The 17,737-nt window shown below is 42.1% G+C and overlaps 1 protein-coding gene across 2 annotated transcripts in view; it reads left to right on the top strand.

Moving 5' to 3' along the window:
* LOC102783952 (SH3 and multiple ankyrin repeat domains protein 2-like) overlaps positions 1–17,737 on the top strand; it is a 231,214-nt gene that overhangs the window by 51,097 nt on the left and 162,380 nt on the right. For both annotated transcript variants that reach the window (XM_087842576.1, XM_087842570.1), the window contains one exon: positions 5,540–5,617. In XM_087842576.1, coding sequence (XP_087698702.1) covers positions 5,540–5,617 — 78 coding nt within the window. The remainder of the gene's footprint in view (positions 1–5,539; positions 5,618–17,737) is intronic.

Consider the following 17,737-nt stretch of genomic DNA (forward strand, 5'->3'; position numbering starts at 1 on the left):
CTTCCTTCCCTCCCCATCTCCAGCTGCCTCCCTCTTCCCGCTCCATCACAACCACCCACACATGCAGGGCCTTGGAGTGGGGGTGTGTCACCAGGGTGCAGAGGGGATAACCCCCCCCTCTGTCCCCTTCTGGCTGCCTCTGCCTCAATTTTATCCCGCAACTTAGACATTCACATTACTCACACTCTCATTACACATACATATAGGATCTTGGGGGTGGGCACGCTACACGGAATCTCAATTACCATCAGGGTGTACACCTCACCCCTGGCGTCGTTGCCCACCTCTCAATTTTAAATACACGTAGACATTGAGGGCTAGCAGGAGGGACTATGCGCTTACCTGCTGCTCTCTGGCAGGTAGCTCCATGCCCTCCTGGGTTTTAAATGCACCTTAGAACACACATACATCAACACTACAATGAGCGGGTGGAGGGAGGTTAGGAGTCTTCTCTCACCCTCGTTCTCTGCGGTCTGCTGGAGCAGGGGGGCTAGGAGGAGGAGTTGGCCGTCCGACTGGGGTCCGGAATGTGGGGCCTCCCTGCTGCTGCGGAGTCGGGGCGGTCTGCTTCTCCCCACCGCAGGGAAAAAGGGTAACACAACCTGGGTCTGGGTGCAGTTCCCCCCTCCAGGGGCAAGGGTACCTAGACCCGGTTTGTAGAGTACGCTTGGGGAGTGTGATTGTGTGTACAGCGTCTCTTTATGTCTGTCTCCACGTTGGTTAAGTGTGGAGTAAGTGCATATGAGAGCATGAGGGTGGGAATGGATGTTTGTATCTGTGTGTGCCTGTATGTCTGTGTCCATATGTCAGGTTGGGTATCAGACGCCACCTCTCTGAGGACAGCTCAGGCCCTCCAAGGTTTGGAGGCCTATCTCCCCCCACCACTTCCCCTGCCGGGGGCGGACTCCCTCAGACATCGGTGCGTTGGTGGTTCTTTGTGTCCGGGGGTGGGCGTCCGGGTGCACACCGGCTCACTCCTTGGCGGCTGCTTATCGGGGCCTGGAGCCTGGGGCTCGCTTGGGCCACTTCGGAGGTGGGGTGCCCCCGGCCTCTCGGCCTGGGGCTCGGTCACTCAGGCACAGCTGGCTGCCGGCGGAGCTCACGGGCACGTCGCTGCAACCCCCCCTGGCTTCTGCTCCGTGGCTGCTGGGCGACCCCTCATCTGGGACTCTCCTCAGCTCTTTCTGGGACAGTGGCACGGCTGCCCCTCTGTTGGTCTTCCTTGGTCTCTTGTGTTCTGGGGGCCTCTGGATGTCTGGAGTTTTGATCTCCTCCATACCTGCTTCATGCCCTGGAGGACGGGGCAGTGGCCCCCCACACCCTCTAGCAGATCATTACATGAGGGAACCTTTTAAGAAAACAAGCGCGTCCATGCTCACAGGTGTACACACGGGTGATCACACACACAAACTACACCCTTTTTGGCTCCTACCTCAATGCACACTGTGCTGTCGATCTTACGTGCTGCACAATAATGTTTAATATTTAGTATTTACTGTCATATTCCCATATATCATTGTGATGTTGTTTATTGTATTACTCTCGTTTTCTTCTGCTTGTTTTCTTTTTTCTTTCTCAACAGGTGATCCAGGTGATCGATACATGTATTTTTTTTCTTTTTTTCTTTTTTTTTTTTTTTTGCTTATTCTGTTTTTTGCCCTTTTCCCCCGTCCCTCTTCTCAACTGTTTTTCTTTCCCTCTTTCTTTCTCCCTTTTCTTTCCCCCAGTCAAATCTGTCCCGTATTCAGCAAGTGAAAATAAAATAAAGAATAAAAGGTGAATCAAATGGACCATTACGGCAAAGCTGGGATGGTCAATTTGGTAAAGAAAATCCGTTGGGCATCTTTCTTCGCCTTTAGACAATAATTCTGATGGCAAAAGAGCCAAACGGGACAGGCAAAAAGAAAAAAAAAAAAAAAAAAAAAAAAAAAAGGAATTTAGTAAATTAGTCATCAAGTGTCATCAACTTAAATGCAAATTATTCTTCTATATTTGAAACCAAACGCTGACCATGAGCGTCACAGCCACCGTGCACCTGTCCAACACAGAGCCTCATCAAAAAAGGTTAAGGTTCATTTATTTATATAGCACATTTTAAAACACCAGGGTTGATCAAAGTGCTTAACAATCAACAAAAAACAGCGAGACATTAAAAGGCAACGGTTTACGGTATTTGACAGGGAGCCAGTGTAAATTAGAACTGTGGTGATGTGATCATACTTTCTAGAACCTGTTAGAAGACGTGCAGCAGCATTTTTCACTAACTGCAGACGGTAGAGAGAAGAGTGATCGAGGCCCAGGTATACAGAGTTACAGTAGTCCAGTCTAGAGGTGATAAATGCATGAATAAGTACTTTCAATGGAAGATAGGGCTTCGCCTTTAATATCAAACGTAACTGGTAGAAGCTATTTTTTACCACTGAGGACACTTGTTTCTCTAATTTAAGAGAGCTATCCAAAAACACTCCGAGGTTTCTTACCATGTGAGAGAGAGCTGCTGTTGGCCTTCTACCGCTCCTCAGTGGAGAGCGTGCTCTCCTGCTGACTGGGTGTTTGATATACACGACTGAGAACAGGAAGGCTACGCAGAGGCTAATTAGCACCTCCCAAAAAATAATTGGTTGCCACCCCTGGAGGCCATTGCCAATCCTTGCATCTTAGGAGAACCAGGGCGCTCAAACGTGGCCACTTGCACCCCGCCCACCTGCTGTTTGACCCGCTGCCCTCTGCTCAGCACCTCATGATAATCAGGTTCCACAGTAGTGATGGGATTTCTGGCTCTTTTTAGAGAACTGGCTCTTTCAGTTTGTTTTGTTGCTTTAATTAATTTATTATTAACAATAATATAAAATTATGCACAAAAGGAATTACTAATGTAAAAAAAAGTGGTTTTATTTATATATGTTTATATATAAATATATGCGGTGGCCCCTAGAGACAAAACACGTACAAACTCCAAAACACATTTCTAGCATGAACTGAACTTCCAAAGCAGAGCTACTAGATCACTTAAATTACACAATTGAAAGCATGTGTGTATTGTTTGTGTATTTATACACAAACACTCATATATATTCAAATAATTTAAACAAATGTTCATTTACCTGTTACTACCACACACCAAATCTGGTCGTTGATACTTCCTGGCTTGTGTAGCCTCTAGGTAACAAAAGCTCAACACTGCGCCCTAGCATCCTGGAGCACTTCTGTTGTGTTTCTATGTGTTTTGGAGTTTGTACGTGCTTTGTCTGTAGGGGCCACCATAAATATACTTTTATTTATTCACTCCACATAAAATGTAATAAATAAATCATATAATATAAAAATCAACTATTCACATTTCAACTTTTAACTATTTAAATTTTCAGCTTTTTCCTTTTAAACAAATTTAAAGTGAAACAACACAAAACACTGCAAACCACAACACAATTAAATATAAATTAAACTATGAAAACAAAAAGAAGATGCACATTCTCTGTCATATGGACCTGCATGAATAAACTTTCTGAATCCTTTATCATCTGCAACTGAAAATAGTTGTGGATGATTACTATACCTTTATAATGTGACGTTGTTGTCCCTGGCTCTCTTTCTCTCTCTCTCTCTCCCTCCTGCTCTGTTCCTGTGCTACTGAGTGTAACTACCGCCCCTCCCCCCTCTGCTCAGCGCAAAGCACAAGGCTCGCGTGTGGAGTGAAGCGGAAAAAAGTGCGAGAGAGAGGGTGAGAGAAAGAAAAAATAACCCACGGCCCGCGATAAGGAGCCGGCTCGCGTCTTTGAGCCATTTCATTCGCGACCGACACATCACTAGTCCACACCTCCAGACTTACAAACAGCTTCTTCCCCTGGGCCATTTGAACTGTTAACATAAACTGAAGCCATGGTCTGAGTAAGCTGAATCACTCACACACGGATGCTATGCAGACCAAGTCTTTTCTTTGCACTACTTCCAATCACTTTGCAACTATTTTGTACTCTAATGTGTAGCTTTCTCTTATTTTTGCATATATTTCTCCTGTTTGCTATTTATTTTAAGTATTTGTACTTTGTTACTTGAATTGAGAAGGAGGAGTAGAATCACCATTAAACAAATTCTGTATTCCTAACTCGTTTTTTTGGTTTACTTATTTCTCTTTTTAAACTGCAGTTGATGTTTTTTTTGCTTGAGGGTCCTGCACGGTACCTCTGCTGTCTCTCTTCTGGACACAGATCTATGATGTCATTCCAGAGATCTGCTGAAGCCACTCGGACAGTTTAGTGGTCACTTTAGTGTGGGTAACACTGTAGCCTTCACCTTCCACATCTCGAGCTTCTCACGTTCCCTCTTCCTGATGATGCTAAGTGCTGACAGACAGAAAGACAGAGAGCAATTGTTATTTGATGTTTTTGGTCGTCTCTCTATTTGTCGATAAAAATAAAGAATACTTCAGTCTCATCTCCTAAAACTGGGGATCTGGAAAAATAAAGATCGATAACATCTTTAGTGTCTGTGAAGCAGAGGGGGGTTATTTGGATCAATCTTTTTTTGGACTGCGATGCTCATCATAAGTTTGTATTAATTGTCACTGCTGCTCGAGAGATAGAACAGGTTCCAGTGCATAAATGAAAACCTAAAACCTAAGTGAGAATTCACCTTCATCTTCCTCACATTACAGGCGATGCAGAGTAAAAATCCATCGGTAGTTGAAGTTTCCATGGCATCCAAACTGCAACAAACGGGATTAGCTCAGAATTATTGACTTTCGACGTGACCTTTCTCACCATCCCTCTGCCTCCCCAGGCCGTACATCTGCTTCGTTCCTGGTTGTCTTCTGATAGCACTGCTTTCCTTCACAGCTCTAAAATGAACCACACGTACAGCTACATGTAAATTCAGCTTATATAGACGCTGTCGTGGGGCTACTACACACCAGATGGAAAAGAGTAAAAATAGAACTCGTGCATGTCTTAAAATAAGAGGCTGAACGTCTAATCAGAGAAATATTTGTAATGCCGACTTTACAGTACAGATTATGCTTCTGTATCAGTATCTGTGTGACTGATTTTTCAACTCTCAATAGCTTATTGTGGATCTAAAAAAAGTATTTATATGCATGTGTGTGTGCTCAGTGCATGCGTGGTTGAGCACTTTGTGGGCGATTTGTGCAGCAGATTCAAACCCCTCAGCACTCTCCATCTCTGTTCTTCTCTCTCTCTTCCTCTCTCTCTTTTTGTTTTTCCATCTCTCTCTCACCCTCACTCCCTCTTTCTCTTTGAGTGGAGCAATAGAGACACTGAAGCTCCATTCCTGATAGGTATTAGATGTTCTTTTTCTTATTTCCTCCTGTATATCCCTGTGCAAGAGCCGGCATGCTCAGTCACTGATCAGGTCTTGCTCTGTGCTTTTGGAAAATTCTGCTGATGTTACTGGAAGCTTAACCATCATCTTCTTATTTTTCTTTTTTTTTGAGCAAAAGTAGGAGACTTTAAGGGTTCCAGTCTTGTCTTAGGGATGTTGTCAGCTGCTTCATTTGAGTGATTTTTCTCTTCTTCTTCCACAGGATAACTGTGCCAGAGTGCTGCTAGTTCGTGGAGCTGACAAGGAAGTAAAGAACTACAACAGCCAGAGTCCTTTTCAGGTAGTGTAAAAAAAAATCTTCAGTAGTGTTTGTGTGTAAGTGATTATGGGAGATTGAAACCGGGGGAAACCGTCTTCAGAAGCTGCACATTTTTTTTCATCCCATTTGTTACCATGGCAACGGTGCAACATGGTCAAGGTCAGTTGCAAGCAGGGATGTAAATAGCTTTCTTGACAATATTCGATTATTTATGATTAAACATTGTTAGGACAGAGCACAACCAAAACTCAGCACGCAGTGTAAAGATTGCCGCGTTTATTCGTTTCGTTTCTTTTCTTTAAACTTGTAACTTCCACCAGGTCACCAGCAAACTCCTGGGTAGGCTTTACTATTAAACTGCGTTTTAGCTGCACGTTAAAGGAAATCAGAAATTTTAAAATGTTGCTCTTCGTGCATTTTGGCCCTCTTCTCTTATTAGATTGCTATTTTCTTTTCTTTTTATTCGTATATGTGAATATTACAGACAACCCTAACCCTAAACAGATCTCTGGCAACCTGGCGTATGTTACTAGGTTAACAGGAGATCTTTAAATGTAATATGAAAATCATCTAACTTTAACAACAGCAGGCTCCGTCTGTGTCCCTCCAACTTATCCCTCAGTTCGTTCAATCAGTCACAAAGGTAAAACATTAATTTTCTCAAGACAGATGAAATGATTGTCCTCCATAACATGGAGTGTATGTGCACAACGGCTTGAGCTGGTATTCAAGCGCATGTGTATTTGTATGTTTCTGCTTGCAGTGTTTGAAGTGTACATGCCTTAGGAAGCAAATCCATAAAAAATCCCAAGAAGCAGTAAGAGTTGTCTAACTGGTATGTTTGACTCATAACCTACGCCCGAGTTATAAAATAGCCATATTCAGGCAGGCGTTTATGAAAGGCAGTCCCACAGGGTCCTCAGCTGTCCTCCAAAGCCACTCCAGTGGAGCGCTTTATTAGCGTGAGCACTTCAGAGGCAATGAGGCTGAGTCGAATGAAGTTTTTAGTCAGTTTGAGCTTTCAGCTAAGAAGCCTAGATTTTGGATTTAGCTGTGTTGCTGTTAATATGCAGTTTTTTCTCTATCTTTGTGATGCTTTTTTGTTTGTGCCTGCTTGTAGAAACATGCAGAAAACCCTCACCCTGTGTGGAGATTTGCTACGGTGCAGGCAGGCAATAAATTGGCTGCATGACTTGAATAAATATGTTTTTGTGGACCAAGTATCCTGACTTTGAAGATGGCCTAGGCTTCCACTGAACGTGATGATTTAGGTTTTTTTATGCCGGCAAAAACACCGAGTGAAGCTGTGTGTCTGTCAGTGTCACAAACATGTGGTCTAGACTGTTTTGTCCATATTTGTGCTGTCGTTGCTTCTTTGCTTAGCTTTTTGCTGCAGAGAAGAAGGAAGTCATAAAATAAACTTTTTAGCGTTTAAAACAATAAAATGGCTCAATGCAGCCACGGTCTGACTTTTTTGTTTGTTTTCCTTTAATGGGTGGTTTTGTGTTTCTTCCTCTTTGTAGTGAATCCTGCTCAGTCCTTCTGTCTGCATAGCCAAAGAGTTATGCAAATAGTCACCAACATAAGACCATAAATCCTTAGAATTTCAGGCACAAGATAAACGTGGAGTAATACGGAGTTTGAAGCATTACTAGATGTGAAAACTCTCTGACTTATGTAACTCTGTTATGACAAGGCAGGCTTTTTTTATTTGTTTGCTAAGAATATGTATTTATCCTGCACTCAGATTACCTCTTGTGCTGTAGCTTGTGCTTTTCCTTTTTAAAGAACCTTCGAAATAGCAACCCATAGAGTATTTCCTCTTAAATGGAGTCTGTTTTTCACACAGGGCTGTTAATGCTCCGTCTGCATCTAATCACTAAGAGAACACCAACAGTAGTCAGTGTGGTAATATACTGGAGACAGACAATACAAGAATCGAGCACAAAAACTAAGGAAATGGCATTTAGTTGATTTTTTCTTTCTTTGAACACTTTGGAGATGGTACTGGATCTCTCTCCAAATAATAATGAAGGTGCTCTGTGGCACGGGCCCTATCCAGATCAGTCAAGCGTGGCGTGCTTGGAGCAGACACCAACTGACCGCTCTAGCAGGGTCTGTGCTCACAGGTGCACCCGGGCACCAGAAGCTCCAAACACGAGTCCGTAGCAGAAGAAACTTTTTGGCATTGGCAAGTTTTCCATGGGCGCAAACCACACACCTAACTCTGCTGCTCAACCAACAAATACGTTTTCCTCACAAAGGTGGAAAGTAAACACACATTTTAGTAGGTATAGGGTTTATTTTATCCTTTTTGTTAAATTTATCACATAATCACAGTACAGTTTGACTGTTTGGACATTTGTTTTCCTTTCCTTTTGTCTTTTGAGAAGATAAACCAAAGGATCTATCAGCTTACATTAAAACTGAGCAGCCAGGTACTTACTTGGGGAAAATCTGTGTTTTTCTTTACAGAGCTGAGTGCAAAAAACTGGAAAAGCAAGCGGCCACATCTTAGTAGTTATTATATAAGTTTAATCCTTAATTCAATTCAAACCTGCGATTATAAAAAAAATGACCTCACTTACACACAGTGTTGGGGAGTAACGGAATACATGTATCGCCGTTACGTATTTAAAATACAAAATATGAGTAACTGTATTCCGTTACAGTTACCGTTTAAAAAGGTGGTATTTAGAATACAGTTACTTTGTTGAAATAAATGGATTACACGGCGGTACTTCCCTGTTTCATATTGTGGCGGGTCAGGACTGTTTGGGTTTTGTTTGACAGCTACGTTCTGTTGTTCCAGGCGGCAGCGTTACGGTTGCCATGGTTACAGGGTGACGCTCTCTCTCTGCGTGTTTCCTGGGTGAGAGAGGCCTTTTTGTTGTTGTTGTGCTAAGCTAATAGGCAGAATGCTACAGATATAGCTCTAAAGAATGTAGCATCATGGGCAGTGTAGTCCGTGCTGCAGGGAGAATGGACTGCCATACACGTTATGTGTCTGTGAGCGAGGGAGGGAGAAAAAGGAAAAGTACGAGCTGTCATCGAGCAGAAACGGGAGCTGGAAGCATGTAAATATAATAATAACCACTGCAGCCAAGAAGAGAGCCTGACGAGCCCAGTTGTAAGTAAGCTATTAAGACTCGACTGTACACCGTGTTCGTGTTTTCCTCCAAAACAATAAGTTCCGTTGGAGCAGCCTTTCAACGCCTCTCTCTGTCTCTGCTAGCAAAGTTGACCCAGACAACAAAGTAAAGCTAGTTTTCAGCTACGAGCCCGACACAGAACCCACCGTATTAGCCAGAGGTCCCTTTACTACGGTTCGGAGCCGCGGACCTTCAGTAACAGTAATAAATCACAGCAATAGTACATTCATGTAGTTGTAAACAGCATGATAATATATTAAGTAATCCAAAGTATTCAGAATACGTTACTCTCATTGAGTAACGTAACGGAATACGTTACAGAATACATTTTGGGGCATGTAATCTGTAATCTGTAATGGAATACATTTTAAAAGTAACCTTCCCAACACTGCTTACAGTTGTGATTAATTGTGTAGTGGGCTGTTTGTCTCTGCTGTGTGTTGGACATTTTAACATGGAGCTCTGTAGGGGTGACTCAGAGGTGAAGCAAGCCTCACGTGGCCGAGGCACTGCCGTTTTTGACACATGCCTTCGTTTTTCTCGAGGTCACTGGTTGCTGTTGGAGACTGACTACACCAATGCTAAGCCTTTTCTATCAGCATCATCCAATCAAATATTGTCTAACTCGGGTTACAGCTGGAATGTTTGGAAAATCTATCCCAAACACCGAAGTTGATCCTGAGAAATATATATGCGGGGAAAAAACCTAAAACTAAATATTTGAGGTTTGCAGAACAGTGACATGAGCTGTTCTCAGCATTAGCCATCAGACAAACCTCTCGTGTAGCTAATACACGAAGTCTCATTTGATTGTATTTGGCAACTTTGTGTAATAGCAGCATGATATCATGCTTCCTCAGCTGTCAGGTTTTGGTGTAATTCCTTCAGAGCTCAAGAGCTAGAATTTCTTCTGTAGCTTTCCAGCAGATATCAGGAAAACATACAGGCAGAAATCTGTTGTAGAAGCAGTTTCTCTTCTGACAGCAGGCTTAACAGTAAAACAACAAGCAGCCACTAGACATGTTGGACTCTCACTTGTTGTCAAGTGGAAAAAATTCACTCTCTTGCTCTTACTATCTTTATCATTATTGCACTCTCCACCTACACATGAAGCCAAGAGCTAAATCAAACAAGTTTATGCTTGTTTTCTGGCCAGCAGACATCTGGGAAACTGAAGGAGAAATATTAGTACATCAGAGGCATAAAGCAACATCGCATTAACTATAGCACATGACCTCGGGAAATGAAAAGCAGGTCAAACTTATTACAAGCACAAAACTATATGATAAGAGTTCTAAAACGTACCTGGGCACCTAAAGTCTCATGTGTTTAAATGGGCATTAATCTGCAGCTGTAACGTCCTGATTACGTCCTGGCTGTAGCTCAGGAGGTAGAGCATCTGTTTAGACCCACTGGCTGCTTCTGGAGTGTCGCTGTCCCAGAAGCGTCCACATTGCAGTTCCTCTAAGGGTCACGAGCCAAAAGTACATCGATACTCATCCATCCATTTTCTACTCATCCAGTTCAGGGTCACGGGGGGCGGGAGCATATCCCACATGCTATATAGTGAGAGGTGTGGTGCTCCCTGAATAGGTTGCTAGTCACCGTAGACGTCCGTAGGGAAATGTCCACCTTTATAGCATTAAAGGCCATATTTACAACCTGGCATTTATTCGTAGTTCTTGGATAAACTATTTGGATGCTGTAATAAGGGGTACAGACAGCCCAAGAGTTCAGCAAAATTCTGGTATCTGATTACTCTGTTACTTAGCACTAATTAGCAGGTATGTGTTTGAGTTCATCCTTTCCTGCCTCTTTTATGAAGCTAACTTTGGCCTTCAATACGGTAAAGTCATTATCACAGACTGTGTAAAATATGGATGTAGACAGGCAGTGTTGGGAAGGTTACTTTTAACATGTATTCCACGACAGATTACAGATTACATGCCCCAAAATGTATTTTGTAACGTATTCCGTTACATTACTCAACGAGAGTAACGTATTCTGAATACTTTGAATTACTTAATATATTACCATGCCTTTTACAACATGAATGTACTATTGCTGTGTGATTTATTACTGTTACTGCAGGTTACTCTCCATATCAAGACCAACTAGATGTTTAAATCTTAATATAAATGAGTAACAGTAGGTGGACATTAGGTAAGGCTGCACTTTTTGCAGTGATCTCGTGTAGAAAACTATTCCGCGCGTATATAAAACAGGTCCGCGGCTCCGAACCGTAGTAAAGGGACCTCTGGCTAATACGGTGGGTTCGTGTCGGGCTTGTAGATGAAAACTAGCTTTACTTTGTTGTCTGGGTCAACTTTGCTAGCAAAGACAGAGAGAGGCGTTGAAAGGCTGCTCCAACAGAGCTTATTGTTTCAGAGGAAAACACGAACATGGTGTACAGTCGAGTCTTAATAGCTTACTTACAACTGGGCATATCAGGCACTCTTCTTGGCTGCAGTGGTTATTATTATATTTACATGCTTCCAGCTCCCATTTCTGCTCGATGACAGCTCGTACTTTTCCTTTTTCTCCCTTCCTCGCTCACAGACACATAACGTGTATGGCAGTAGTGATGGGATTTCCGGCTCTTTTTAGAGATCCGGCTCTTTCGGCTCCGAACCGGCTCTTCAGGTTGTTTTGTTGCTTTAATTATTTAATCATTAACAATAATATAAAATTATGCAGAAAAGGAATTACTAATGTAAAAAAATTGGTTTTATTTATATATGTTTATATATGGCCCCTAGAGACAAAACACAAACAAACTCTAAAACACATTTCTAGCGTTAACTGAACTTCCAAAACAGAGCTACCCAGATCACTTAAATTACACAATTGAAAGCATATGTGTATTGTTTGTGTATTTATAGACAAGCACTCATATTTATTCAAATAAGTAAAAAAAAAAAAAAATTCATTTACCTGTTACTACCACACACCAAATCCGGTTGTTGATACTTCCTGGCTTGTGTAGCCTCTAGGTAACAAAAGCTCAACACTGCGCCCTAGAAACCTGGAGCACTTCTGTTGTCTTTTGTACGTGATTCTGAGTTTTTACGTGTTTCGGAGTTTTTACGTGTTTCGGAGTTTGTACATGTTTTGGAGTTTGTACATGCTTTGTCTCTAAGGGCCACCATAAATATACTTTATTTATTCACTCCACATAAAATGTAATAAATAAATCATATAACACAAAGAACAACTATTTACATTTTAAACTTTTAACTATTTAAATTTTCAGCTTTTTCCTTTTAAACAAATTTAACGTGAAACAACACCAAACACTGCAAACCACAACACAATTAAATATAAATTAAAATATTAAAACAAAAAAAAGATGCACATTCTCTGTCATATGGGCCTGCATGATTTCTGAATCCTTTATCATCCTGAACTGAAAATAGTGGATGATTACTATACCTTTCTAATGTGACGTTGTTGTCCCTGGCTCTCTTTCTCTCTGGCTCTGTTCCTGTGCTACTGCGACTGTAACTAACGCCCCTCCCCCCTCTGCCCAGCGTAAAGTACAGGCCGCGCGTGCGGAGTTTAGCAGAAAAAAGGGCGAGAGAGAGGGTGAGAGAACGAAAAAAAAAAACCTCACGGCTCCCAATAAGGAGCCGGCTCGCGTCGTTCACTTCAAAGACCCGGCTCTAAGAGCCATTTCGTTCGCGAACGACCCATCACTATATGGCAGTCCATTCTCCCTGCAGCACGGACTACACTGCCTATTGCCTTCATATTAAATCATTTTTTGAATAGTAAATTTTCACATGATTATGCTGCTGCAAGTGGAGGTGACATGGGCCGTGAGATTGAGACACAGGCATTAGAGCCTCTTAATGCGTGTTTGTTTGGGTTTCCACTGGCGTGGAATCACCAAAAACAGAGAGAGCATAGCCTAACATATCAAACAGGAAAATACCGCTGTGTAATCCATTTATTTCAACAAAGTAACTGTATTCTAAATACCACCTTTTTAAACGGTAACTGTAACAGAATACAGTTACTCATATTTTGTATTTTAAATACGTAACGCCGGTACATGTACTCTGTTACTCCCCAACACTGCAGACAGCAAAGTCCTGTTGTGAAGAATGAAGCCGATGTCAAACCCTGACATCTTCATTTTTACTTTTTGTATGCTATACGTGCATCTCACTAGAGAGGCCTGTTTGTCAATTCAGCAAAGAGATGTGCTTGAAAACATCATCATTAGGAGCCAAATTAACAACTGGAAAGTGCAAGTGTTAATAAATACTGATTGCTACAGTTGAATGAGGCGCGCTTACGTTGTGCCTCTGCTGCTGCTGCATGTGCTCTTAATCTGAACACTGTGTGGGTGTTCTGTGGTCGTGCCAATTGATAATATCATTTGTCAGTTCTGTGTGTGTGTGTGTGTGTGTGTGTGTGTGTGTGTGTGTGTGTGTGTGTGTGTGTGTGTGTGTGTGTGTATGCAAACAACAAAAAGAGTAACATTTTGACACAGAAAGTTCCCAGCATCCTCTTTGAGTTTCTAGATAGAAGGCTTTAAAAGAGATTCAGATTTATGGTCTTCATTTACAACTACCCTCTATCAGCTGCCCTCTATCAGCTGCCCTCTATCAGCTGCCCTCTATCCCGTGTTCTTCCTCTCATTCTTCTTTTTGAGTCCTCATACCATATTTCTGTCTCTTCAATCTGACCTGTGCCCAGCTGTAACCTTTTCACGCGCTCTGTAAAACCTCATTTCTTTTACCTTTTCATTTTCTTCACATTCGTTATCTTTCTTTTGCACGTTCTTTCTAAGCCAGTCTTTTAATCTAATTCCCCTCGTCACTCCTTATTATTTTCACTCTACTTTGTATGCCCTTCCTCCTCACCTATTTCCTGTTCACCATGCCCCCACACATTCTCTTATGCGCCCTTCGTGCCTTAGCACAGACTGTAAAGCACACATGGTTTTGTGACCTCTGCTGTAAATTATAGCTACCACTTACTATAAGAATATAATGGGATGGGTCTTATTCCTGAAAGTTTGTGTTTGTGCTGCCTTTTTAAACTGGCATTGCTGGAATTTGGTTTACAGCCAGATGAATGAATGAAGGAAGATTCATGCTTTCATTTAGCAAGAGTCATAAACACCTTCTTGCTTTTCCTTTGGGTGCAATTTGCCCGGTTTGATGGATAATCATGACATGATGGTCACTGATATCAACAGTTATCTGTTTTCATAACTAAAACTTGCAATTAGATGATGACATTCCAAGCGCTGTATGTTCCTCTGTGGGAATTAATAGCAAAATCATAACATTATATGTATTTGTGCGTGTGTGTGTGTGTGTGTGTGTGTGTGATGTAATTTGTATTAGTTCTCAGTGGAAAAGCTCAATAAACTCAGTGTATACTGCCTAGCACACCAAAAACACTCGGTTTGAGGGTGGGTGAGTAGAGTGGAAGCAGCTAACGAGCCTGAGATGCATGAACAGTGCTAACGAGAGTGAAGATTAGTAAACCAACTAAGTAAACCATTCTATCCTTTTAACCACCACGAGCTGTGTTTCATGTGTACCTTATACTTATGTTTGAATATGGATTTAATGTGTTAGTTAGCTGAACTAATAGCAACACTGAATAAAGCCAGTCTAGCTATTGTCCCTGTTTTATGTGAAGCTTATCTAATCCTGCTGAACTACATGGTTTTATCGTCTGTAGTCATACTTTCTAAACACCCCTAAATCTTATATTTTTCCCCTTTAGCAACATTTTGCACACATCCACTGCACTCTGCTATAATGTTGTTACTGTAGGTGGAGCCAGTAAAATAATAAAGAAGCATGTTGCAGATGGCACAGGTTGTAAAACGGTGTATTTTAAATTGGTCGAGTAAATCTTAACAAGTTGTTTTCATGCCCAAAACCAGCTAAGATGATGCCCAGTGCATTTAAATTTACCCCTGAAGCATGTCCCTGTGGAACCCAACCCATGTGGGGGAATGGCAGGCAGACCCACACAGCCCACAGTGGGCCTCAGTGAGGTAGCCTGTAGTTTGGTCTCCTCACACTAAACAGAGAGGGGCCCAGATGTGGGCCACACTACTGGGGCCCCACCCAGGCCTCCCCTAGGCTCACAGAGGACTCATGAGCTAGCCCCACAGTGTGGGGACAAATGTGCCCCTTACTGTATAACCACACCACTATAGTGCTGTGTATAACGTATTTGCCTCCTTCATGATTTCTTAGTCTTTTTCTCCATATTAGTATCAGATCATCAGAGATAGTTTGTTTGTAAATGCAAGATGCAGGTCTTAAATGATTATTTCATTTATTAAGGGAGGAGAGCAATCCAAACCTGTCCATGAAAATCGAATTGTCCCTCGTTAAATCATGAATTAATTGTCATTAACCAAACTTTCTGGAAAGCTAAGTTCAATTTCAGGCCTCATAACTGTCACATATGTTAAATGGTAAATGGTCTGTATTTGTATAGCGCCTTATTAGCCCCTAAGGACCCCAAAGTGCTTTACATATCCAGTCATCCACACATTCACACACTGGTGATGGCAGCTACATTGTAGTCACAGCCGCCCTGGGGCGCACTGACAGAGGCGAGGCTGCCGGACACTGGCGCCACCGGGCCCTCTGACCACCACCAGTAGGCAACGGGTGAAGTGTCTTGCCCAAGGACACAACGACCGAGACTGTCCAAGCCGGGGCTCGAACCAGCAACCTTCCGATTACAAGGCGAACTCCCAACTCTTGAGTCATGATCGCCCCTAAATGACAAAATCACTTAAATAGAACCTGCTTTTCTAATCCAGTAAACCACAGTGAGAGCCATCATCCACAAATATTATAGTGAACCTTCCCAGGAGTGATGAAAGAACTCAGACCAACATCTAAAAATCCGCAGGTCTCACTTGCTTCAGTAAAGGTCATTTATGAGCATAATAAACCGCTTTGATGCTTCTGGGTCCATAATTAATGGACACCTGAAAAACTGCTCTCCTGAATCCTGAAGGTGAATGTCGGGCCATCACTTTGTGAAGCTTAAGATCACTTGTGTTATGTAGCAGAACGTTGATTGTAAACACACCAGCAAGTCCACGTCTGAATGGCTCAAAAAGACAAAACAAATGAGCCTTTTGGAGCGGCCTCATCAAAGTCCAGACTCAAATCAGATTGAAACGCTTTGGCATTTCCTTCAACAGGCCGTTTGTGTTTGAAAACCCTGCAATGTGGCTGAATTAAAACAATTCTGCAAGAAGACTGGGCCAAAATTCCTCCACAACAAGACTCAATGCCAGTTCTCTTGAACGCTTGATTGCGGTTTTTGCTGCCAAGGCTGGCCCAATCATTTATTATGTTTAGGAGACAAGTACTTTTTCACACAGGGCCAGGCAGGTTTGGATAACATGTAACCTGCTGCACTGTGCAGCCATTTGTCCTGAAAGGAAAAAGAGTCAGCTCCTATCCAACAAATGAATCTTGAAATGAACGATGGCCTGATATCTTTCACTTCCTGAATTCTTTTGCTGTAAATCAATAAAAATCCCTCTTACTTCAGGTTCGAATAGATCACCTCTCAGCCTCATATTTCTGACACTACACTGAAGTATCTTCTGGGGTTTTATCTTCTCCACAATAGTCATACTTCCCTGTATGGTCTTTAATTATTATAAATAATGTGCAAACATGCCTGTGTTAGCACACGATGGATAGGTGTGGATGAACTGTGGGGCTGTGTGGACGGGGCAAACCCCGGGCAGGCGTGCCTACATATGGCCAACAGCTTTCTAGATGGGTTTTCTATAAGCAAGCCACCATGGAAAACTGTGAGGGGCGTCCTGAGGGGTGAAACCATTTAAAACCAGGCTTTAGTATGTGAAAGTAAAAATATGTGAAGTCCCATAATGTTTTACTACAAGCTGACTAACATTAACAACATATTGTTACTATTAGTCTGGATGGAGTTGGATGCAAACATCAATGCATCTGCCTTAGCATTATAAGTTCTATTGATCAGTCACATTCTAGCAGGCTTTAATTGCATGCAGCTCAAACGAGGAGTCACATTCACCAAATTGCATCTGAAAACCATGCGGATCTGAATGATGAATGAAAGTGGACGTCTTGGCCCGGATATCAGTGATGAGTTAGCGGTCAATAGGCTAACCTATAGGACAGACTGACTTATCGAAAGAAAAAAGAAAATTTGTTAAAGTGTTAAAGTAGTTCCTGAATAATATTGTCATTTTTAGAGACCTTTAATTTATTTTGGATCAATTAAAACACTGCAATCATTCATTTCACTTTATTAGGTCATATTTTTGACATTTCACTTTGAGTCTATTTAAACTAACTCTATGGGAAGAAAATGAAGGAAAAATGTAAACGTATAAAGAAAAGTTTGGGCCCTCAAATTACTCAGTGCTGGGGAATGATTAAGTTTAAAATTGAAGGGCAGTGTAGATCGAATCCTTTCTCCTTCCTGTTTGGACTTTTGTGTTTCAGTGATTGTTTTGATTGATTTTCCTTTTCTGGTGTCCTTTCACCATCTCTTTCTTTTGGTCCGGTCGACCCGTTGCCTTGATTTCCACTCGGCTTTAAGTGGCTCCACATCCTTCCCACCCCCATCCGGTTACTTCTGTGTTATACACAACCATTTGTCTCCATGACAACCATGGGAGAACAGGAAAAGAATCGATGTGGGGGTGGTGATGGTGGTGATGGCAGTAGTGGTGGTGATAGTGGGTGGTAGAATGATAATGAGAGATAAATTGTGACTCCATGTAGCTTGTTTGGTACCTGGTTTGTGATCACACTTGAAACTGTCTTCTGTTGGATTCTGTAAGCTCCATTTTAGACTAGCTTTTGCTAATCCCATTCCAAATATGTAGCTTCCTTAACTCTGGGTTTCTCCAAGGGTCTAAAATAAACAGTACAGAGCCACTCGAAATGTACCCTGTAATATAAATAGCATTCACAGTATAAACAATGCT

The sequence above is a fragment of the Neolamprologus brichardi genome, chromosome 1, assembly GCF_056152115.1.
Source record: "Neolamprologus brichardi isolate AB-2024 chromosome 1, ASM5615211v1, whole genome shotgun sequence".
In the NCBI taxonomy this organism is placed as follows: domain Eukaryota; kingdom Metazoa; phylum Chordata; class Actinopteri; order Cichliformes; family Cichlidae; genus Neolamprologus; species Neolamprologus brichardi.